Source organism: Cucurbita moschata, unplaced genomic scaffold, assembly GCF_002738365.1.
Source record: "Cucurbita moschata cultivar Rifu unplaced genomic scaffold, Cmos_1.0 Cmo_Scf00001, whole genome shotgun sequence".
Classification (NCBI taxonomy): domain Eukaryota; kingdom Viridiplantae; phylum Streptophyta; class Magnoliopsida; order Cucurbitales; family Cucurbitaceae; genus Cucurbita; species Cucurbita moschata.
Window position 1 is genome coordinate 5,467,362 of NW_019268517.1, and position 25,191 is coordinate 5,492,552.

The 25,191-nt window shown below is 35.7% G+C and overlaps 2 protein-coding genes across 2 annotated transcripts; both read left to right on the forward strand.

Annotated features, from left to right (window-relative positions):
* The first annotated feature begins 4,586 nt into the window (after positions 1–4,586).
* LOC111450005 (14 kDa proline-rich protein DC2.15-like) lies at positions 4,587–4,997 on the forward strand. The gene has a single exon (XM_023090134.1). It carries the CDS (start codon positions 4,587–4,589, stop codon positions 4,995–4,997), a length of 411 nt encoding a protein of 136 aa, XP_022945902.1.
* Positions 4,998–18,095: 13,098 nt separating this feature from the next.
* Positions 18,096–18,659, forward strand: LOC111450021 (14 kDa proline-rich protein DC2.15-like). The gene has a single exon (XM_023090158.1). The coding sequence runs from the start codon at positions 18,172–18,174 to the stop codon at positions 18,580–18,582; it is 411 nt and encodes a 136-aa protein (XP_022945926.1). The 5' UTR covers positions 18,096–18,171; the 3' UTR covers positions 18,583–18,659.
* The last annotated feature ends 6,532 nt before the right edge of the window (positions 18,660–25,191 follow it).

Here is a 25,191-nt window from a genome sequence, read left to right on the forward strand (position 1 = left end):
GATTGATGAAAGAATACGGTAAGGTTACGGGTAGAAAGGGATATGTTGTGATAGATTGATAGAAAGATAGCGTTAGGATTGATAGAACGATAGCGTTAGGTTACGTTCTTGTGATGATATGACTAAGGTACGTTCACGTAATGATATGTCTATGATAGGTATAAGAACGTTAAGGCTATGATAAGTTAGAAGACGATATGACTACGCAGTGTTTACGTTATGACTTGTTTATGATATGATACATTGTGATGCAATATGTCATGGTATGATGTGTATATGATGAAATGTTATGATAAAAGCATAGAACGTTATGTTAGGTCTCTTAAATTGTGTGTATACAGCATGATATGAATGACATGAAATTATGAAAAATGACATGACATGTACATAATGTTAGCGGGGTTGTATTAAAGGATAATGAAAATGGAAAAGTTTGGGACCTCATGCATTATGTGCGCTCATGCATTTGGGGGGATACCCCTATCCCATCACGAGGGTACGGACGCGTAGATCCAGTTGCAAGACAACGATCATTATGCTTTGCATAGCGCTTCCGTGACGGTTACTAGTGTTGGGATCGATACCAGTTGTTAGCTCTGATACCAATTGTTAGGATCGGACAACAACGCATACGCTCGATCTAGATGAACACAAAGAATAGGATAGAGAAAATTGCAAGGAGAATTTTGGCTAAAAGGATTTTTTTTATTGATGACTTCAGGTATGTACAACAAGAGAGAGTACAGAGAATAGAAAGTACATCTCAAAGCTCTACCGGACGGGATATATATATGGTTTAGTTTACTATATATAGCTTTACCAGATTTAGCCATCTACTATATATAACTATTTACTATATATAGCTTTACCCGATTTAACCATCTACTATATATAGCTATTTACTATATGTAGCTTTACCAAATATAGCTTTACCAGATATAACCGTTGACCAAGCTATAAATAAGCATTAGGCTCCATAACCTAACAATTCTCCCATTTGGAGACTGATCTAGTCAACCAAGAATTTCATTCTCAAACGACCATGAGCATCTTCATGGTCTTCATGGCACCATATCAATTGAGGCTTTGCACAATCTCAATATTCCAACATCAACACATTTTGTCAATTTGTCAACATCTTTGCTGGATTCTTTACACCCTCTATCTTCTTCAAACACATCACCATCTTTCACTAACCTACGAGTGAAATGGTATTGTCTTATGTGTTTTCTCCTTAAATGATAGACCAAGTTCCTTCGCCAATTGTTTGACACTCTGACTATCTCTGTAAAGAATATCTTCGTGCTACTTCTTGCCCATTCTTTTAGATAGTCAGTCATCCATATCCTCTTCTTTTCAGCTTCAACCATTACCACGTACTCAGCCTCAGTACAACGCATTTTTGAAGCCTAGACGTCTCATCATCCATGGCTTGCTCCCACTTGGTTGTATCCTCCAACTGTAGGGCCTCATCAAAGGGTTGTGGTTCCCTTTCATCAGCAACAGATAGTGTAATGAAGGTACATGCATATCTGGTACTCTGATAGTACAGGATGATCTTCTCAACACCAGTTCAAGTGTCACTTGCTCCACTGTTGATTCCTCCGCAACAACCTCAGGAGTTTGTTGAGTATCTGCTATAAGATCACTTGCTTTGTTGTCTTGGAACCTTGCTCCACATCTAGTTTCTCAGCAGTAGTCTCAAGAGTTTCTTGAGTATCAGCTACAACATCACTAGGTGAGTTTCCGTGCAACTCAAGCTCAACTCCCACTTGTTTCGTGGTCTTGGAACCTTGCTCCACATCTGGTTCCATTTCCAACCACACTTTCTTCAATTCTCTGGCGGTCCTTGTGAAGCTAACTCGTTTCTGCTTGCTCATAACGTAGTTCTCACAACGACCCACATCAACGGATTTCAGACCTTCTAAAACTCCTTTCGCAGCCAGCCTCTTCATTCCTTTCGCGCTCATAGGTTCAAGTCTATTGTGCTGTAGACTTGAATTTGAAGCACTCTCAGCAACAGCAGCTATGTTCATACACCCTGCAATGGTGTATAGGGTTCCAGATTTTGAGCCACGTGCTACTACCGTAGCACCCTTCATAATCTTCCACGAACCCTTCCCTAACTTTGTTGCATAACCTGTGCTATCCAACTGACCAATAGAGATCAAGTTCCTTTTGAGAGCAGGAATATATCTGACATCCTTTAATGTCCACTGATTTTCTGCCGGAGTTTTTATGCAGACATCTTCTTTTCCTTTAATCTCCAAATCTTTGTTGTCGGCAAGATACACCTTCTCGAAATTTTCAGACTTGAAATTTCGGAACAACTCTTTATTTGGAGACGAATGAAAAGATGCACCTGAATCCAAAATCCAGGATTCTATCGAATTGTCCGCACTGAGGATTAGAGCATCCTCAATGTCTTCTACTGAATTTATAGAATCATCATCATCTCCAGATTTGTGATTCTGCTTCCTCTTTGGTCTTGTACAACCTGTCCGAAAGTAACCTTTTTCTCCACAATTCCAACACGTTACGTTTGGTCTATTTGAAGATTTTTCTCGGTTCTTTTATTTTGATTGCGCTTTGTTTGGCCCTTCGGTTTACTTCTTCCCCTTCGATCAAAACTGAGAGAAAGTACATCTCAAAGCTCTACCGGACGAGATATATATATGGTTTAGTTTACTATATATAGCTTTACCAGATTTAGCCATCTACTATATATAGCTATTTACTATATATAGCTTTACCCGATTTTACCATCTACTATATATAACTATTTACTATATATAGCTTTACCGGATATAGCTTTACCAAATATAGCTTTACCAAATATAACCATTGACCAAGCTATAAATAAGCATCAGGCTCTATAATCTAACAACTAGTTCTAGTGGGTGTCTGGCCTAAGGGGCTCCTAGAGTATGCCCACCGGATAAGGAAAGTGGCCCAGCGGTCTGCGAACTAACTGGTGAGCCCATACTCGCACGTATGGGCTGTGTGTAGAGTATATAGTACACGTCCAAAATATCCGTTAGGACAGCACCGTAGGGAAAACAAAACGAAATGAAAGATAAGCCCATCATTTCATTGCATGTGATTGTTGCATTTAACCTCAATAGTGGGGTCACTTACCAAGTACTTCTTTAAATACTCAAACAATGTGCTACTACATTTTTCAGGTTAAGGCAAGGCATTCATGTACGGCTGACTACGGCATCGCAACTCGAGACCAGTGCACATGCATAGAATAGTGGTATTTATTTTCTTAGACTTAGGCTAGAATAGAATGTTTTAAACTTAAACGCATATTTATTTTATTTCGTGTCTTTTTTTGCGTCGTTTTAAAGATGTTTTCAAAACACGCAAGTCCATGGCTGTGTTTTAAGATAAAGGTTATGTTTTGGGAATTTAAATGAAATTTTCCGCATTCAATGTTTATGGTACGTATACAATAGCGACCTTAAATTAAGTAGAAAATTTCGGGTTATTACAGATTCACACTCGCACGTGTGGATCGTGGGTAAAGAAGTACTGCACATCCAATTTGTTCGAGATTGGAGGTCACTCCTAGATGCGCTAGAGCTCGATCCCAAGAGCATGTTGCATGTGTTTGCCTCAGCATGACCCCTATAGTGGGTGACTTACTGAGTATTTTTCGAAATACTCAGGCCATGTGCCACATATCATATTTCAGGTAAAGACAACACGCCCATGACGGACGACGACGACATCGAAAATAGATAATGTGGCATGTGCATAGGGTAGTTGCATGTTTAAATTCTTAGTCTTAGGTCAGTATAGAACGCTTTTATTTCATTATTTAAATTATTTCATTTGTAATTGTCTTTTTTTTTATTTTAAATTCCAACGTTATGTTTTGAAACACGTAAGACCGAAAATGTGTTCTGAATGTGTGTTAAATTTTTCGTTATTTATGATGAGTATCTAAGAGCTATATTCCGCATTTAAGAGACAAGCATGAGACTTAGTAGCGACTCTGAGTATGTAGAAATTTAGGATCGTTACATAAAACATTAACTTGAGACTAAAGGAGAAGCTAAACCTTAATGGGAATGAGTGAATAAAAAATAAAATACGAGAAACACACAACCGAATCAAATAAGTTAACAAATCAAAATTTGTTACCCATGCAGTGTTAGAAAGCCATGGCAACCACAATAAAATAATTATTTTCCCACTTGTCTAAAAATAATTTGTTACCCATTATTGTGCTAAAATTATTTCTAGATTATCATTTATTACCCACTTGTCTTAAAGGGCTTCTATCAAATATTATTTTCCAACCATACATACCACCGTAATTTCTTTTAAAAATATTTGATACCTTATTATCAAACATCACTTGGTCTATTTTGCAGGCTATTTGACATTTTTATAATATTTTAGAAATAGACAAACTAATTGAAAAAGTTGTGTATTTTTTATCAAGCAATTTACAAGGAATTTTTGTCTTAAAATACAACAAATTCCCAAACCTCATCTATAAAAACCCTAACCCTTCTCATAATTCTTCACAAGCCATCGCACGAACCTACAAACCCTTCAATATCTCTCCACCAATGGCTTCCAAGCTCTCTTCACCCATTGCCCTCCTCCTCCTCGTCAACCTCCTCTTCTTTACTATGGTCAGCTCCACGTATGTCCCTTGCCCACCGCCGCCACCCAAGCCCTACAAGCCCACCCCTTCAAGGAAGCCACCATCACTCCTCAAGTGCCCCAAGGACACCCTAAAGCTCGGCGTCTGCGCCGACTTGCTAGACGGTCTAGTGCACGTAGTGATCGGTTCACCACCAAAATCCCCATGTTGCACCCTAATCCAAGGCCTTGTTGACCTGGAAGCTGCTGTGTGCCTTTGCACTGCGGTGAAGGCCAAAGCCTTGGGTCTTCAGATTGACCTCTCAGTTTCCCTCAGCTTACTTTTGAACTACTGTGGAAAGAAGGTTCCGTCAGGCTTCCAATGCCCTACTTGAAACCAAATCCTTTCAATCCCTTTCTGGTTTCTTCTTCAATTTTCCATTTCAATATCGTGTTTAAATAATCAGTTTGGTCGTACGTCGTGTTATGATGGGTTTGGAAATCTTCTCAGAATTCCACCATCTTTTTATAGTTTCATTACAATGCAATGACGATGTATATGTTTGTCTGTTCTCTTGTGTCTTATTACAAATTTGACGATACATATGTTTGAAACCTCAAATCTTGTTTCACCTGTGTTACTTGTATGAAATCATAAAAAACCTTTAACTTCAAATTTTTCATGACGGAATATTAAAGAGAGTAATATTAACACTCAAGTTTTAAATGACGATGTTAACGAAAAATATAGAAACCTCAATTTAATGAAAATATGGATGTCAATGTAACAGCCCAAGTACGCGGCTAGTAGATATTATCTGTTTTGACTCGTTATGTATCATCGTCAGCCTTACAGTTTTAAAACATGTTTGTTAGGGAGGGGTTTTCACATTCCTATAAAGAATGCTTCGTTCTCCTCTCCAATTGACGTGGGATCTCACAATCCACCCCCTTGGGGGCCAGCGTCTTTGTTGGCACACCGCTCGGTGTCTGGCTCTGATACCATTTGTAATAGCCTAAGCTCCCGTTAGCAGGGATATCTACTTTGGCCCATTACTTATCGCCGTCAGTCTCACTGTTTTAAAATGTGTCTGTGAGACATGTTTCTGATGGTGTTAATATAACACATGCGGAAGCAATTTAGATCTTAGGCGCTTTTAGAACATCAATTATTGTAAATAACTAGCATGTTCATAAGTATTAAAACTTAATGAGTTTAAATACTAACCTCTTGTAGTTCAAACTTCTTTTGCCTCACGAACCGGTTTTGAACCACCACTAGTGTCTTCTCCACTATCCTCCGGCCATAGAACGGGATTGTGGAATCCGGTGAGTGACTAAACTTCGGAGGGATTTTGTATATGTGAAGAGAGTGTTTGTGAGAGGTTTTTCTCAAGGTTTTTCACCAAGATAAAGAAGACCTTCCATGTATCATGATCACTCTATTTAAAGAGTCATGTTTGCATGTTCATGAAAACTTGAGATCACCAATTTTTGACACTTAAAATTCCACTCAAATGTTTGGGATTATGTGGCAAGCATGCATGTTTGAGTTAACCAAATTTTGACACTCAAAATTCCACTCAAACTTGTGGGGTTTATTTGGCAAACATGCAAGTTTGGTTAAACCAAATTTTGACACCTCAAAATTCCACTAACATGGATTTTTCCATTAGATGAAAGTCAACATTTTGACTTTCTTCATATTAATTCAACAATTAATTTGAATAATGAATTTCAAATTAAAGTAATATTAAATGATTAAAAAGTACTCCACGAAAAATGATACCCTATAGGGGTACAAAGCCCATTACAGCACCCCGCGGAAACACACAAACACAAACAATACACATTACGATAAATATACACCTCCATAAACCCCTTCAGAAACATAAATTACAAACACCTACAACCACCTACGTTCACACTTTCACAAACTAACAATAAAACGCCCTCATCATAAGACCCCTACAAACCATCTATCCTTACCCATATCACATTCCCCATTACAAACATCAAAAATCATAAAAACATCACTAAATCCTACTATCTGATACCACAATCAAAGATACATCACCATTCTCAATAACAATAACGACTAACGTCAAACCGATTTATACCGACTCCTTAACCTTCTGACACCGATGGTTTTGATGTGTGATCATCGTTGACCGGACCCTCCTTTACGGTTAGGCACCCTCCACTGTGCGCACAAGCCGAAGGCGTAGTGGCAATTCCTTCGCTTACTGCAGAGATAAGGCTGCAGCGCGGCGTAGAGATACTGAGGTTTGACGTTAGACAGTGAATAAGCTCCCACCTAACTCCTTACTAAGATTGCTTTGTAAAACTCGGATGTGATGGTTGACGTAGTTGTTAACATATATCATCAGGGTCACAATCTTTCATGTAAGGCTCCATCCACTGAGTGCCAACGCCGAAGGCGTAGTGGCATTTCCTTCGGTTACTGCAGAGATAAGGCTGCAGGGTGAGTGAGGAAAAACTTATTAAGTCTTGCATCTTGAGCTTTTTGACCTTTTACTGTGAATAGGCTATTATCTGATACTCCTATCGCGGGTTGGTACGTATTCATTTCTGATGGATGGTTTTCGTTGTTGTTAACATAAATCAGGAATGATCAATCCGTAGGGCTCCATCCACTGAGTGCCAATGCCGAAGGCGTAGTGGCATTTCCTTCGGTGACAGCTTTATTGCTGGGCGAGTGACGATAAGCTTATTAAGTCTTGCTTTCTCGTGTTTTTTGACCATATAAGAAGCTCAAAAGAAAGCTAAATACTCCTTATGTCTGACACTGCACGTACCCCACCTTGATATTATGGTTTTCTTCATTTTCCCATAATATCATTGGCCTCTCTGTTAAGGTTTTTGCTTACTTACTTTACAGAGATACGAACAGTTTAGTAGGGCACCATCCACTGTGCGCCAAGACAGAAGGCTTAGTGGCATTTCCTTCCGTAACTGCTTTATTGCAGGGCGAGTAAGGCTTCTCAAGGCACTATTATGTGGAAGAAAAACACACAATTGGACCCCGACTCTGCGATACTCAAACACTAAATATACGACTGCTGGACACATGTACAGTAGAATCGCTATTTTCGTGTAAGTAATTGTCTTATCCTACATGGGATGCGAATGACACTTATTGTCATCGTCTTTACCGTCCCATGGATGATAATGATAATTACAAGCGTGATATAGCACACAATCTTAAGTCTTGCCATATCTTGTTTTTGTTCTGACCCATCCTATATTTTTGCAAGGGCGAATTATGCTAATTTCTGTGTAATATACATTGCATATTACCCACAAAACTTATTGAAAGAAAGAGGCTTTCCTATTTAATTAATATTTATTATTAATTCAAATGCCAATCCCAATCAATTCCGACACATAATTGATTAAGATATTTAAATCTTATTTAAATATCTCAGATTCTCTCTTTTTGTTTAATTCATAAATAAAACAAAATTGCGGTTAAATATATCGTATATATGTAACGCATATTCCCTAATTTGAATTCGAACACTTCGAACTCACTCGTCACACTATTCTATGGTTTAGTCCGATATGAGCTAGCAGAGGGACCTAATGGACCTATAGATCATGGGCTCCAACGATCCAAGATTAACCGGTTAAACTCATTAACCTAGGTAACCAACATTCGTTAACTACTAAGGCACTGCACTATAGCCTAGTAGTTGCACTCCCCTCACTATAGATATATTTCTGTCCATCTGATATAACCATGATTAGTAAGTCGATCCTTCACAGGTTGTTCATAACTAGAGCTGGGTCAATTTACCGTTTTACCACTGAAGTTACTTCTTGTTCCTTATGTCTCACTGATCCTCTAATGAACAATTGATTTGTGGTCCAACCAGTAAACCGAATCCCTCTCAGGCCAATGAGAGGGTGGGGCCCCTTGTTCAAGACCTAGAGTCAGTGTTTAAGGGAACTACCTTTCTTCTATCCCTAAAAGTGGGTAGGAGTGAATTCCGTCTTGCACCCCACGTCCCCAGCCATTCACCCAGTCTTACCCCTGAAATGGGAGGCCTGTTGAGTCGGCGAACTAGAGCCACTCTCACCCATGCAAATCTAAGGATAATTCCGAATAAACAGGAGTTCATGGTTAGCTCAGGATTAAAACCGAGTTACCTAGGTTATCGAATGAAAAGAAAATTAGTCTCAACAGTAAACGACATTATAAAGTGAGAGTGGTTTTCTTCATGGTCCGATCTTATGCAATACTCATTGCATAGGATGCCCCCACTCACATGTCTCCACATGTACAATTTAGTAATCACATTGTTTATATTATATACAAAAGTGGGCCGCATCCATAGTGTCCCCAGAATAAGGTACTCAATCTTATCCTTATACTATAGATCATTTTGACTATATACTTGAACTTGATTCACTCTTATGTCTCTACATATAGTTCAAGTAATCATACTATAGCCAGAGTGTTCTTAGTTTATTGGATTTAGATTAATGATCGTAAATTTCACTTTATTCAATAACAATTTTTACTGAATAAACATCAATAATAACTTTATTGAGAATAGAATATATCTTTGTTTACAAACTATGAGTTTTAGGACATAAAACCCAACAGTTTCCATATTATTTTAAGAAGTGTTTTTGTTTACAAACTATGAGTTTTAGGACATAAAACCCAACAGTTTCCATATTATTTTAAGAAGTGTTTCGTTCTCTTTTCCAACCCGATTAGGACATAAAACCCAACAGTTTCCATATTATTTTAAGAAGTGTTTCGTTCTCTTTTCCAACCCGATGTGATATATCGTAGTGTATGGGAACTTTTGAAAAATTTATAAGAATATTTAAACCGTCGTATAAGAATTTACTATTTTAAACGAGGAAGAGGATTATTATTAATATGATGTGTTGATATTTTTATTAAATATAAGGTCAATTTTTATACCATACATTAAAAAGTGGATTTGGTTGACAATATTAAATATGGACATTTTAATGAAAAAAAGAATATAATGGTCCTTGTCAATACTCTCTGTCACGGTCAATGAAAAGCAAATTGTAGAGATAATTCCTACATTTTTCTTTTTCTTTTCTTTATTTCTTTATTTAATTATTTATAGATCCAACTTTAATTTTAATTTTGAAAAAGATGATGAATAATTCCTGGTTCACTAAGTTGGGCAATTAATTTTTTTTTTCTAATAATTATTCATTACAACCTTTTCATAATTTTTGAATTGTTGAACTTTAAAATTCATATTAATTACATCATCATATGTCTGTTTTATCTCGAGTTAATAATATGTATTTTAATATATTTAAAATCGTAAAATAGTTTTTTTTTTTACTAATTTAATTTATTATTATTATTTTTTTATATATTTTTTTTTTCAAAATTATCTATTGACATTGACATTTCCATAAAATGGAGACTTCCATATTTTTTTTGTCAACATTAACATTTTAAACATTAATGTTAAGTAACTAATTTTAACATCTAACAAAAGGGCTATAACTTGAATAGAAAATGCAACTATCATAACTTCCTTCTCATAGCCTACATAGTGACACTACATGGTTGTCTTACCTTCACCGGAAAAAAATAGCACTTGGTTTGATAATTTAAAAAGTACTCAGTAAATAATCACACTGTTGCGGTTGGAAAATGCAAATACATGCAACGATCTCTACTTTTCAGTCTGGATAGAGTTGAATGTGTAATATTTCTCTACACATGCACACATAGATCCACCTAGCAGACTCGTATACGTATCCTCTAAGTCTACTTGTTGGGCTAGCTTGCGCTCACGTTGGCAGAAGCTATGGAGGGAAAGGAGCGTGCATAATATCACGACAGACATGATATCGTAGTTTATGTAGTGTAATATATAGAGGTTCGTGCATCATGCAATATTAATATCACAACATAGTTCCATAACATGACATAATCATATTATAGTACATCTTGTATCATTGCATAAACATAACATAACATAAAACACATCAAACAATCATGAAAAATTCGTCATTCATACATCATACAGGTCATCCAACCAAGCCAACATTAAAGCCATTTCGTAGGCGAAGTTATTAACGTATGAAAAATTAGAGTATCTTTGTTTAAGACCTACCTTGATCTACACAAATGTGAGGATTGTTGAACTATTCTTAGATATATTTATATTTCAAGTCTCTCCTTGGTCGGCTAGAGTTGAAGCCTCGAGAAAAATAGACCAATAAATAGTTTATACTCGCAGCGGTGCTCCATACATTAAACCTATGATAATTAGCCAAGCTATCAAGTTTGATTAGTACATGACACTATGGGGTACCGCTGACTTCCAGACGTCGTTACAAATTAGCTTGATTAGAGGGTCCAAGCAAGCGAAGGATTTTGTAATAGCCCAAAAATAAATAAAGAAATAAAGAAATAAATAATAATTATAAATAAATAAACAAAATAAAACAACATTTCCCCCAAAAAAAAACAACAGAAAAATAATAATAGTCAGATTTACTTGACCAAAAAAAAAAAGAGAGAGAGAGTTGTAATTCACGGGGAGATTTACGTGAAGATAGATCTAATCAATAAGGTATATATTAAATATTCATTTTCTTTTATCCTATTGTTTTTTTTAGAAATCACAGCCAATTATAGTTAGATCTTCGAATTCTTACAATGGTTTAGCTTTGAGTTCGAAACTAAATGTCAATCATTTATATGAATTCTAGCAAATCACATCACATTTGTTACAACGACTTAAGCTAGCCAGGTAAGTGACCTTACTATCTGCATGGTTATATTTGATTTTGACACGTGCCCCGTGGTTCTGCACGTGTCATATATATTGATATGTATGGTTATATGAATTGTTTGATAATAATTACGGTACGATGTGTTCAATGATAAGCTTGAGATAGGATACGAGAAGGTTATACAAAACGAAATTTAACGATAGGAGTAAAATACATTCATGAAACGTTAAGGTTAGGTTACATACCGGAGTGATATGGATAAGAGAGATTGATGAAAGAATACGGTTAGGTTACGGGTAGAAAGGGATAGGTTGTGATAGATTGATAGAACGATAGCGTTAGGATTGATAGAACGATAGCGTTAGAATTGATAGAACGATAGCATTAGGTTACGTTCTTGTGATGATATGACTAAGGTACGTTCATGTGATGATATGTCTGTGATAGGTATAAGAACGTTAAGGCTATGATAAGTTAGAAAACGATATGAGTTATGGAAAGGGCGTAAAGGTAGTTTACGTCACTTCAGAATTTGGGGATGTCAAGCACGTGTGTGTTGGATCGGTATGGCAACCCTAGGGGGGTGAATAGGGTTTTAACGGTAAAAGTGTTTAAACGTGATTAATTTTTTTTAATGATTAAACTTTTTACAAAGAAGTAGAAGATGATAATTACTAGAACAAAATAATTCAAGTCAAAACAATAATCAAGTAGAACATGCAATAAATCACAATAATAATTTTGAAATAAAATAGGAAAGAGTTCGAGAAAATGACACCGTAATTTTATAGTGGTTTGGTCAAACTCGACCTACTCCACTCCCCCAGCGCCTCTTGGGAATTTGAATAAAAAACTTCCTCGACTCTTTCCACGGATCAGAGCCAAACCGCTACACCGCTCTTTTTACAAGTTCAAGAGCAAACTCAATCCTTTCCACGGCGCAGGATCAAACTAGTACAAGTATTTGAGTTTGATAATAACACACCACAACTCTCTTAAAGAGTAGATTTACAATTTGGGACACTCACAACTATTTCCTCACAATACAATAATAATCCCTCTCAAGAATAAGATGAAGAGAAATAAACTTGTAAGCATGGAGAGAGCAACAAACAATGGAGACTTTGAACAAATGAGGATTAGAGAATGTATGTAAGTTGTGTATTTTAAAATGTGGGGGAAGATGAGTTTATATAGAAGAGAAAAATGGCAAAATGTAGAATTAATATTGACTATTGGATTTTGTTAGGAATAATGGAAGGTGGAGATTAAAAGTAAATAAATAAGAAAATTTTCCAAATTCATTTATTTAAAATTTTTAATATAATAATAATATAATATAATAATAATAAAAAGTTATGTGAGTAACGGTCAAATGAAAATTTAAAATTTATTATAAATATAATAATATAATAATAATAAAAATGATGTGAGTAACTACCATAATTTTAAAATATAATAATATAATAATATAATATAGTAATAATAAAAATCGAGTGAGTAACGGTTAGATTCAAATTTATATTTTATAAAAATAATTTTTAGAAATATAATAATAAGAAAAACTCCACCATTTGTTACTCTTCCAACATTATAAATGTCATACTTTGATATATTTTGGTTTGTCCATCATTTTGATTTTGCTGCCACATCATCACGTCGGGTATGTTGTCTCGACTCTAATTTCTTTGTTTTAGCTCTGATTTGAGTAATTGAAAAGTCGTTGTAATCGTTATTCCCGACCTTATACTATGGACGGTTCAAAAAACTGAAAATAGTTAATAATTAAAAGTAGATTTGTTATCATCAAAACATCAATCAATTAATTAATGTGAGATCAAGGGCCAATAAGCCAACAATGTGTAGTTGCAAAACCCCAAGAAATTAGAACGTCGTTCAAAATTAGTTCTATTCGTAGGATATCCCAAAGAGACGAAAGGTGGTTTGTTTTATAACCCTCAAGAAAATAGAGTGTTTGTATCAACAAACGCTACATTCTTAGAGGAAGAGCACGTAAGAAATCATCAACCTCGCAGCAAACTAGTATTAAGTGAGATTTCTAACGAAGCAATTGATAGAACAACAAGAGTTGTTGATCAAGCTGGTTCTTCAACAAGAGTTGTTGATGGAGATGACACTTCTGGTCAATCACATCCTTCTCAAGAGTTGAGAATGCCTCGACGTAGTGGGAGGGTTATAACTCAACCCGATCGTTACTTGGCTTTGGCAGAAACTCAAGTCATCATACCTGATGATGGCGTTGAGGATCCATTGACCTATAAACAGGCAATGAATGATGAAGATAGAGATCAGTGGATTAAAGCCATGAATCTTGAAATAGAGTCAATGTACTTCAATTCAGTCTGGAAACTTGTAGATCAATCAGATGGGGTAAAACCTATTGGTTGAAATAGATCTATAAGTGGAAACGAGACAAAACTGGTAAGGTACAGACCTTTAAAGCTCGACTAGTAGTAAAGGGTTATACCCAAAGAGAGGGGGTGGACTATAAAGAAACCTTCTCTCCTGTTGCTATGCTTAAATCGATTAGAATACTCTTGTCTATTGCCACATTTTATGATTATGAAATTTGGCAAATGGATGTTAAGACAGCCTTTTTAAACAGCAATCTTGAAGAGAGTATCTATATGGCTCAACCAGAGGGGTTCATTGAACAGGATCACGAGTAAAGGGTTTGCAAGCTTAAAAGATCCATTTATGGGTTGAAGCAAGCATCTCGATCCTGGAATATAAAGTTTGATACTGCGATCAAATCTTATGGCTTTAAACAGAATGTTGACGAACCTTGTGTTTATAAAAGGATAGTCAACTCTACAGTAGCTTTCCTGGTGTTGTACGTTGACGATATCTTACTCATTAGAAATGATGTGGGATTTCTGACTGACATTAAGCATTGGTTAGAGACACAATTCAAAATGAAAGATTTGGGAGAGGCTCAATTTGTTCTTGGACTCCAAATTGTTCGAAATCGCAAGAACAAAACACTAGCATTGTCTCAGGCATCGTACATCGAAAAAATGTTGATTCGATATAAGATGCAGGACTCCAAGAAAAGATTATTACCTTTTAGGCATGGAGTTCATTTGTCGAAGGAACAAAGTCCTAAGACACCTCAAGAAGTTGAGGATATGAGACACATTCCCTATGCATCAGCAGCCGGTAGTCTGATGTATGCCATGCTATGTACCCGACCCGACATATGCTATGCTGTAGGAATTGTCAGCAGATATCAGTCCAATCCGGGACGTGCTCATTGGACTGCCGTTAAGAATATCCTCAAGTATCTTAGGAGAACGAGGACTATATGCTAATGTACTGTGCTAAGGATCTGATCCTTATAGGGTAAACTGACTCAGGTTTTCAGACCGATGTAGATTCAAGGAAATCGACATCAGAATCTGTCTTCACTCTGAACGGAGGAGCAATAATATGGAGAAGCATAAAGCAAGGTTGCATTGCTGATTCCACCATGGAGGCTGAGTATGTTGCTGCTTGTGAAGCAGCGAAAGAATTTGTATGGCTTAGAAAGTTCTTAACTGATTTGGAAGTCATTCCAAATATGCATCTTCCTGTCACTCTTTATTGTGATAACAGTGGAGCAGTTGCAAATTCAGAAGAACCTAGAAGCCATAAGCAAGGAAAACATATTGAGGGCAAATATCATCTCATAAGGGAGATTGTGCAACGAGGAGATGTGATCGTCACACAGATAGCTTCAGAGCACAACATTGCTGATCCATTTACAAAGCCCCTCACTGCTAAAGTGTTTGAAGGGCACCTAGTGAGTCTAGGACTACGAGTTATGTAATCTAGGGCAAGTGGGAGAAAAGCCATGAGTATGTGATGCCCTAGTTTATTGTATTTATGTCTTTCTCTCTACACAACGTTATAAAACTCCACTAGAGTTTTAGTCCAAGTGGGATTTTTTTGGGTTTTATGTCCTAAAACTTATTGTAAACAAAAACATATTCTATTTTCAATAAAGTTATTATTGTTGTTTATTCAGTAAAGATTGTTATTGAATAAAGTGAACTTTACGATCATTAATCTAAAGCCAATAAACTAAGAACACTCTGGCTATAGTATGATTACTTAAACTATATGTAGAGACATAAGAGTGGATCAAGTTCAAGTATATAGTCAAAATGATCTATAGTATAAGGATAAGGCTGAGTACCTCATTCTGGGGACACTATGGATGCGGCCCACTTTTGTATATGATATAAACAATGTGATCACTAAATTGTACATGTGGAGACATGTGAGTGGGGTGTCCTATGCAATGAGTATTGCATAAGATCGGACCATGAAGAAAACCACTCTCACTTTATAATGTCATTTACTGTTGAGACTGATTTTCTTTTCATTCAATGACCTAGGTAACTCGATCTTAATCCTGAGCTTACCATGAACTCCTGTTTATTCAGAATTATCCTTAGCTTTGCATGGGTGAGAGTGGCTTGAGTTTGCCGACTCAATAGGCCTCCCATTTCAGGGCTAAGACTGGGTGAATAGCTGGGGACGTGGGGTGCAAGATGGAATTCGCTCCTACCCACTTTTAGGGATAGAAGAAAGGTAGTTCCCTTAAGCACTGACCCTAGGTCTTAAACAAGGGGCCCCACCCTCTCATTGGCCTGAGAGGGATTCGGTTTACTGGTTGGACAACAAACCAATTATTCATAAGAGGATAAGTGGGACATAAGGAACAAGAAGTAACTTCAGGGGTAAAACGGTAAATTAACACAGCTTTAGTTACGAACAACCTGTGAAGGATCGACTTACTAATCATAGTTATATCAAATGGACAGAAATATATCTATAATGAGGGGAGTGCAACTACTAGGCTTCATTCTCATGGCCTTCACCAGACGTCGTCATCTATACAAGAGTGCCTTACCTTTACCTAAAAAAAAAGAGTAACACATGACTTCATATTTTAAGAAAAATCCATAAGTAACCCCACTATGGAAGTAAAAAAAATGCAATCAATTGCAATATGGTGGGACCTATCATTTCATAAAACAATCATGACATGGTTTAAACTCAGTCCGGGTAGGGTTGAATGTGTAGTACTTTCATACACACGGCCTACGCACGCGCACATAGCCTCACCGGACAGACTCATGTATATATTCCCTAGGCCTCATTCGTCGGGTTAGTGCACGCTCAAGCTACCGGAAACAACATAGAGAAAGGACCCACGTAATATCAGGACAAACATAGATATCGTAATGTACGCATTCGTATTAATCACAATGGAAAAGTATCCTGATGCAAATGACACACATAAATGCATGAGGTCTCCATAGCTTAAAACTATGGCACAAGTTTATGATTCAAGTCATACCTCCATTCATTCATGACATAACAAGTCTGTGAGACATGCATACATAATAATTGTCATATCTTCCCTAATTAAAATAATTTACCTAGTTTGGTGTATGGAGTTTTATGAATCATATCATCAATATCATAAATATAATTCCACAACATGGTAACATGGTATAGTCGTATTATAGCATAGCTTATAACAGAACATAATAGGACATAGCGTAATTTATAACATAGCATAGCATCACATAATACATGCAAACAGTCATAACAATGACATGTGCAGGGTTCACTAAATTTGTTGAGTTGATGTTCGTTTTATCCTACTTGTCGAGGAATAGTTCCAAAACTAACTACAAATCGACTTCCTCCATTTTCTTTTTTCTTCATCGTGTTCTCCAAATTGGCGTTGGCTAGAAATAAAATAAATGATAGTATGGAGATTGAGAAATAACACACATACACCTTAAGCTTGGAATAACTCTAGGCACTTCTCCATTGTTTATGATTGTATCTCCTAATCCTAGAAGTATGATTATTTACTAAATATGTTTCACACTCAATATTTTCTATTTTTTAGGTAAAAGCAAAGAAATCTTAAGCAGCACAATGATTGCTATAGAGAGTTTCAATAGAGTTTTGTTTATATTACTAATTTTCATTCTTCTAATATCTCATGCAAACTCGTTTTCATTTGAGACAAGGATGAGTTTCATGTTATCGAAGTCTAACTTTTTTCTTTTTTTTTATAGATCTTTTATCCACAACCATTTTAATCTTAAGTAAAATTTAAAAGACTTTCAAGCATGCAAGTAATAACAATCTTAGTCTTGTCATGTTTTAGAAGTTGTACTGTTATGTGTCATACTAACATCAATATATGCCAAAACTCATTGTTAACATATATTTATCCGCTTTGACTCATTATATATGGCCGCCAATTTTTCCAAACCCTTATAAAAAAAATGTTTCGTTCCTCCTTCCAACTAATGTGGGATCTCATAGTTATATTTAAAAAAAAAAAAAAACCATATTATATTTTTAAAAATTATTTGTACTAAAAATAATTTCTAGATTATCATCTGTTACCCACTTGTCTCCAATGGCTTCTATCAAATATTATTTTCCAACCGTAATTTCCTTTAAAAATATTTGATATCTTATAATCAAACATCACTTGGTCTATTTTGCAAGCCATTTGACATTTTTTATAATATTTTAGAAACAGACAAACTAATTGAAAACTCATCACCCTCAAATCAATTCCTCAAAACTTAATAAATAAATGAAAAAATTGGGTGTTTAGTATCCAGCAATTTATAAGGAATTTTTGTGTTAAAATACAACAAATTCTCAAACCTCATCTATAAAAACCCTAACCCTTCTCATAATTCTTCACAAGCCATCACACAAACCTACAAACCCTTCAATATCTCTCCACCAATGGCTTCCAAGCTCTCTTCACCCATTGCCCTCCTCCTCCTTGTCAACCTCCTCTTCTTCACTATGGTCAGCTCCACGTATGTCCCTTGCCCATCGCCGCCACCCAAGCCCCACAAGCCCACCCCTTCAAGGCAGCCACCATCACTCCTCAAGTGCCACAAGGACACCCTCAAGCTCGGCGTCTGCGCCGACTTGCTGGACGGTCTAGTGCACATAGTGATCGGCTCACCACCAAAATCCCCATGTTGCACCCTAATCCAAGGCCTTGTTGACCTGGAAGCAGCTGTGTGCCTTTGCACTGCGGTGAAGGCCAGAGCCTTGGGACTCCAGATTGACCTCTCAGTTTCCCTCAGCTTGCTTTTGAACTACTGTGGAAAGAAGGTTCCGTCTGGCTTCCAATGCCCTGCTTGAAACCAAATCCTTTCATTTCCCTTTCTGGTTTCTTCTTCAATTTTCCATTTCAATGTCGTGTTTAAATAATCAGTTTGGTCGTACGTTGTGTTATGATGGATTTGGAAATCTTCTCAGAATTCCACCATCTTTTTATAGTTTCATTACAATGCAATGTAACATAATGATACGTAGTTTTTGCAAATAAACAACGTTGTTTGTCTGTTCTCTTGTGTCTTATTACAAATTTGACGATGCATATGTTTGAAACCTCAAATCTTGTTTCACCTGTGTTACTTGCATGAAATCATAATAAACCTTTAACTTTAAAATTTTCATGACGAAATATTAAAGAGAGTAATATTAACACTCAAGTTTTAAATGACAATGTTGACGAAAAATGTAGAGACCTAAATTTAATGAAAATATGGATGTGAGTGTAACAGCCCAAGTACGCGGCTAGTAGATATTATCCGTTTAGACTCATTACTTATCGCCGTCAGCCTTACGGTTTTAAAACATGTTTTTTAGGGAGAGGTTTTCACATTCCTATAAAGAATGCTTTGTTCTCCTCTCCAACTGACGTGGGATCTCACAATCCACCCCCTTGGGGGCCTGCGTCTTTGTTGGCACACCGTTCGGTGTCTGGCTCTAATACCATTTGTAATAGCCTAAGCTGCCGTTAGCAATGATTATCTACTTTGGCCCATTACGTATCGCCGTCAGTCTCACTGTTTTAAAATGTGTCTGTGAGACATGTTTCCACATTATTTTAAGAAATGTTTCGTTCTCTTTTTCAACCCGACGTGATATCTCGTAGTCTATGGGAATATTTGAAAAATTTATAAGAACATTTAAACTGTCGTGTAAGAATTTACTATTTTAAACGAGGAAGAGGATTATTATTAATATTATGTGTTGATATTTTTATTAAATATAAGGTCAATTTATACAATACGATTAAAAAGTGGATTTGGTTGACAATATTAGATATGGACATTAATGAAAAAAGAATATAATGGTCCTTGTGAATACTTGAGGGTCAATGAAAGAGATAATTCCTTCATTTTTCTTTTTCTTTTCTTTCTTTCTTTATTTAATTATTGATAGATCGAACTTTAATTTTAATTTTGAAAAAGATGATGAATAATTCCTGTTCACTAAGTTGGGCAATTAATTTTTTTTTCTAATAATTATTCATTAAAACCTTTTCATAATTTTTGAATTGTTGAACTTTAAAATTCATATTAATTACATCATCATATGCCTCTTTTATCTCGAGTTAATAGTATGTATTTTAATATATTTAAAATTGTAAAATAGGTTTTTTTATTAATTTAATTTATTATTATTTTTGTTTTATATATTTTTTTTCAAAATTATCTATTGACATTGACATTTCCATAAAATTGAGACTTCGATAGTTTTTTTGTCAACATTAACATTTTAAACATTAATGTTAAGTAACTAATTTTAATATCTAACCAAAGGGCTATAACTTGAATAGAAAATGCGACTATCATAACTTCCTTCTCATAGCCTACATAGTGACACTACATGGTTTTCTTGATGGTGTTAATATAGCACATGCGGAAGCAATTTGGATCTTAGGCACTTTTAGAACATCAATTATAGTTAGTAAATAACTAGCATGTTCGTAAGTATTAAAACTTAAGGAGTTTGAAAACTAACCTTTTGTAGTTCAAGTTCCTTTTTCCTCACGAACTGCCTTCGAACCAGCACTAGTGTCTTCTCCACTATCCTCCGGCCTTAGAACGGGATTGTGGAATTCGGTGAGTGACTAAACTTTGGAGGGATTTTGTATGTATGAAGAGAGTGTTTGTGAGAGGTTTTTCTCAAGGGTTTTCACCAAGGAAGACCTTCCATGTACCATGATCACTCTATTTATAGAGTTATGTTTGCATGTTCATGCAAATTTGAGTTCACCAAATTTTGACACTCAAAATTACACTAAAATTTGTGGGGTTTATTTGGCAAGCATGCAAGTTTGGTTAAACCAAATTTTGACACTCAAAATTACACTAAAATTTGTGGGGTTTATTTGACAAGCATGCAAGTTTGGTTAAACCAAATTTTGGCACCTCAAAATTCCACTAACATGGATTTTTCCATTAAATCAAGTCAACATTTTGACTTTCTTCATTTTAATTCAACAATTAATTTGAATAATTAATTTTAAATTAAAGTAATATTAAATGATTAATTAAATTATTTAATTAATATTTAATATTAATTCAAATGCCAATCTCAATCAATTCCGATACATATTTGATTAAGATATTTAAATCTTATTTAAATATCTTAGATTCTCTCTTTTTGTTTAATTCGTAAATAAAACAAAAACGCGGTTAAATATATCATATATATGTAGCGCATATTCCCTAATTTGAATTCGAACACTTTGAACTCACTCGTCACACTGTTCTATGGTTTAGTCCGATATGAGCTAGCAGAGGGACCTAATGGACCTATAGATCATGGGCTCCAACGATCCAAGATTAACCGGTTAAACTCATTAACCTTGTTAACCAACATTCGTTAACTACTAGAACACTCCACTATAGCCTAGTAGTTGCACTCCCCTCACTATAGATATATTTCTGTCCATTTGATATAACCATGATTAGTAAGTCGATCCTTCACAGGTTGTTCGTAACTAGAGTTGGGTCAATTTACCATTTTACCCTTGAAGTTACTTCTTGTTCCTTATGTCCCACTGATCCTCTTATGAACAATTGGTTTGTGGTCCAACCAGTAAATCGAATCCCTCTCAGGCCAATGAGAGGGTGGGGCCCCTTGTTCAAGACCTGGAGTCAGTGCTTAAGGGAACTACCTCTCTTCTATACCTAAAAGTGGGTAGGAGCGAATTTCATCTTGCACCCCACGTCCCCAGCTATTCACCCAATCTTACCCCTGAAATGGGAGGCCTATTGAGTCGGCAAACTCTAGCCACTCTCACCCATGCAAATCTAAGGATAATTCCGAATAAATAGGAGTTCATGGTTAGCTCAGGATTAAGATCGAGTTACCCAGGTCATCGAATAAAAAGAAAATCAGTCTCAACAGTAAACGACATTATAAAGTGAGAGTGGTTTTCTTCTCGATCTTATGCAATACTCATTGCATAGGACGCTCTCACTCACATGTCTCCACATGTACAATTTAGTGATCACATTGTTTATATCATATACAAAAGTGGGTCGCATACATAGTGTCCCTAGAATAAGGTACTCAGCCTTATCCTTATACTATAGATCATTTTGACTATATACTTGAACATGATCCACTCTTATGTCTCTACATATAGTTCAAGTAATCATACTATAACCAGAGTATTCTTAGTTTATTGGATTTAGATTAATGATCGTAAAGTTCACTTTATTCAGTAACAATCTTTATTGAATAAACAACAATAATAACTTTATTGAAAATAGAATATATTTTTGTTTAAAAACTATGAGTTTTAGAACATAAAATTCAACATGTCTTACCTTCACCTGAAGAAACTAGCATTTGGTTTGATAATTTAAAAAATACTCAGTAAATAATCACACGGTTGCGGTCAGAAAATGCAAATACATGCAACGATCTCTACTTTTCAGTCTAGATAGAGTTGAATGTGTAATATTTCTCTACACATGCACACATAGATCCACCTAGCAGACTTGTATACGTATCCTCTAAGTCTACTTGTTGGGCTAGCTTGCACTCACGTTGGCAGAAGCTATGGAGGGAAAGGAGCGTGCATAATATCACGATGGACATGATATCATAGTTTATGTAGTGTAAGATGTGGAGGTTCGTGCATCATACAATATTAATATCACAACATAGTTCCATAACATGACATAATCATATTATAGTACATCTTGTATCATTGCATAAACATAACATAACATAAAACACATCAAACAATCATGAAAAATTCATCATTCGTACATCATACAAGTCATTCAACCAAGCCAACATTAAAGCCATTTCGTAGGCGAAGTTATTAATGTATGGAAAATTAGAGTATCTTTGTTTAAGACCTACCTTGATCTACACAAATGTGAGGATTGTTGAGCTATTCTTAGATATATTTATATTTTAAGTCTCTGCTTTCTCGGCTAGAGTTGAAGTCTCAAGAAAAACAGCCTAATAAATAGTTTATACTCGCAATTGTGCTCCATACATTAAACCTATGATAATTAGCCAATCTATCAAGTTTGAATAGTACATGACACTATGGGGTTCCGTTGACTTCCAGACGTCGTTACAAATTAGCTTGATAAGAGGGTCCAAGCGAGCACCCCAAGGATTCTGTAATAGCCCAAAAACTAATAAAGAAATAAACAAATAAAAAAAATTATAAAAAAATGGTTAAAAGAATAATAATAATAAATAAATAAACAAAATAAAACAACATTTCCCCACTCCTCTCCACTAACCTCTCATCCATTCCCTCAATTATAATTCCTCAACACATGAGAACAAATTGCAACAGATAAAAAGAGAAGATTAGGGAATTCAAAACCACAAACTAAATATAGAGGGAAAGGTAAAGATAGAGAGTAGTAAAGGTAAATACAGAGAGTAGTAAAGGTAAATACAGAAACTAAATATAGAGGGAAAGGTAAATACAGAAAGTAGTAAAGGCTTAAAATAGCAGTATCTACTCTCTTATACAACATAACCGAAAAATAAGATCTTTAATAAAAATATAAATATAGATATATAACATTTCAAGACTTTTAAGAATGGACCAATGTAAATTAGAGAAATAATGTTATAGAGTTCAAACCTGAAACTGATTACATGCGCTCATATAGGTTGACTCGGATTCTAAAGGATGGAATCGAACATTCATTAATGATATATTTGTGACAACGACTTAAGCTAGCCAGGTAAGTGACTTTACTATCGGCATGGTTATATTTGTTGTTGGCACGTGCCCCGTGGTCCTGCACGTGTCATATATATTGATATGTGTGAATTGTCTGTGGATCGATATTTGTTATGTATATGTTATAATACGTGAATTGTTTGATAATAATTACGATACAATGTATTCAATGATAAGCTTGAGATAGGATACGAGAAGGATGCACAAAACGAAATATAACGATAGGAGTAAAATACATTCATGAAACGTTAAGGTTAGGTTACATACCGGAGTGATATGGATAAGAGAGATTGATGAAAGAATACGGTTAGGTTACGAGTAGAAGTGATAGGTTGTGATAGATTGATAGAACGATAGCGTTAGGTTACGTTCTTGTGATGATATGACTAAGGTACGTTCACGTAATGATGTCTGTGATAGGTATAAGAACGTTAAGGCTATGATAAGTTAGAAGACGATATGACTACGAAGTGTTTATGTTATGACTTGTTTATGATATGATACATTGTGATGCAATATGTCATGGTATGATGTGTATATGATGAAATGTTATGATAAAAGCATAGAACGTTATGTTACATCTCTTAAACTGTGTATACAGCATGATATGAATGACATGAAATTATGATAAATGACATGAAATATAACCCCGTTGGAATTATGTATGATACGAGAACTGAAGAATGAGAAACGATATGATATAAATGATGAACGATATCTGAAACAATATGAAAAATGACATGATAAGTACATAATGCTAGCGGGGTTGTATTAAAGGATAATGAAAATTGAAAAGTTTTGGGACCTCATGCATTATGTGTGCTCATGCATTTGGGGGATACCCATATCCCATCACGAGGGTACGGACGCGTACATCCAATTGCAGGACAACGATCGTTATGCTTTGCATTGCGCTGCCGTGACGGTTACTAGTTCTAGCGGATGTTCGGCCTAAGGGGCTCCTAGAGTATGCCCACTGGATAAGGAAAGTGGCCCAGCGGTCTGCGAACTAGCTGGTGAGCCCATACTCGTACAACTTCCGTAAAGAACAGGTCTGCAATATGTTTTGCATCATCAGTTTTGTGACAAGGAATAAAATGAGTCATTTTACTAAATCGATGAACCACAACAAAGATGCTATCGTCCTAGGTAAACCTAAAACAAAATCCATTGATATATCAATCCATGGACCATTAGGAACCGGTAATGGGGAGTATAAACCATGTGGTTGAAGCCTAGACTTAGCTAGTTTACATGCTATGGAACGAGCACAAACTTTATGAACATCATGTCTCATTTTAGGCCAAAAAAAATGTTCAGAGAGCATATCATAAGTTTTAGAAACTCCATGGTGTGCCATTAAACCACCTCCATGAGCTTCCCTCACAAGTAGCTCACGGATGGAACAAGATGGTATGCAAAGTTTGCCTTTTCGGAACAAAAATCCATCTAACAACAAGTAATTATCCACAATGAGTCCTTTTTCACAAGATTCAACAAAAGGAGAAAAGAACATGTCATGTTGATACAAATCCTTTATGAGTTCAAAACCCAACAACCTAGCATTCAAAGTATTGAAGAGGACATACCTTCGTGATAAAGCATCTACAACAATGTTCTCCTTACCTTGTTTATATTTTATGACATATGGGAATGTTTCAATAAATTCTAACCACTTAGCATGTCGTCTGTTGAGTTTATTTTGTACTCTCAAATGCTTTAAA

What these genes read in the sequence shown, in the direction of transcription:
- LOC111450005 (XM_023090134.1), top strand. Translation starts at nt 4,587, where the DNA reads ATGGCTTCCAAGCTCTCTTCACCCATTGCCCTCCTCCTCCTCGTCAAC.
- LOC111450021 (XM_023090158.1), top strand. Translation starts at nt 18,172, where the DNA reads ATGGCTTCCAAGCTCTCTTCACCCATTGCCCTCCTCCTCCTTGTCAAC.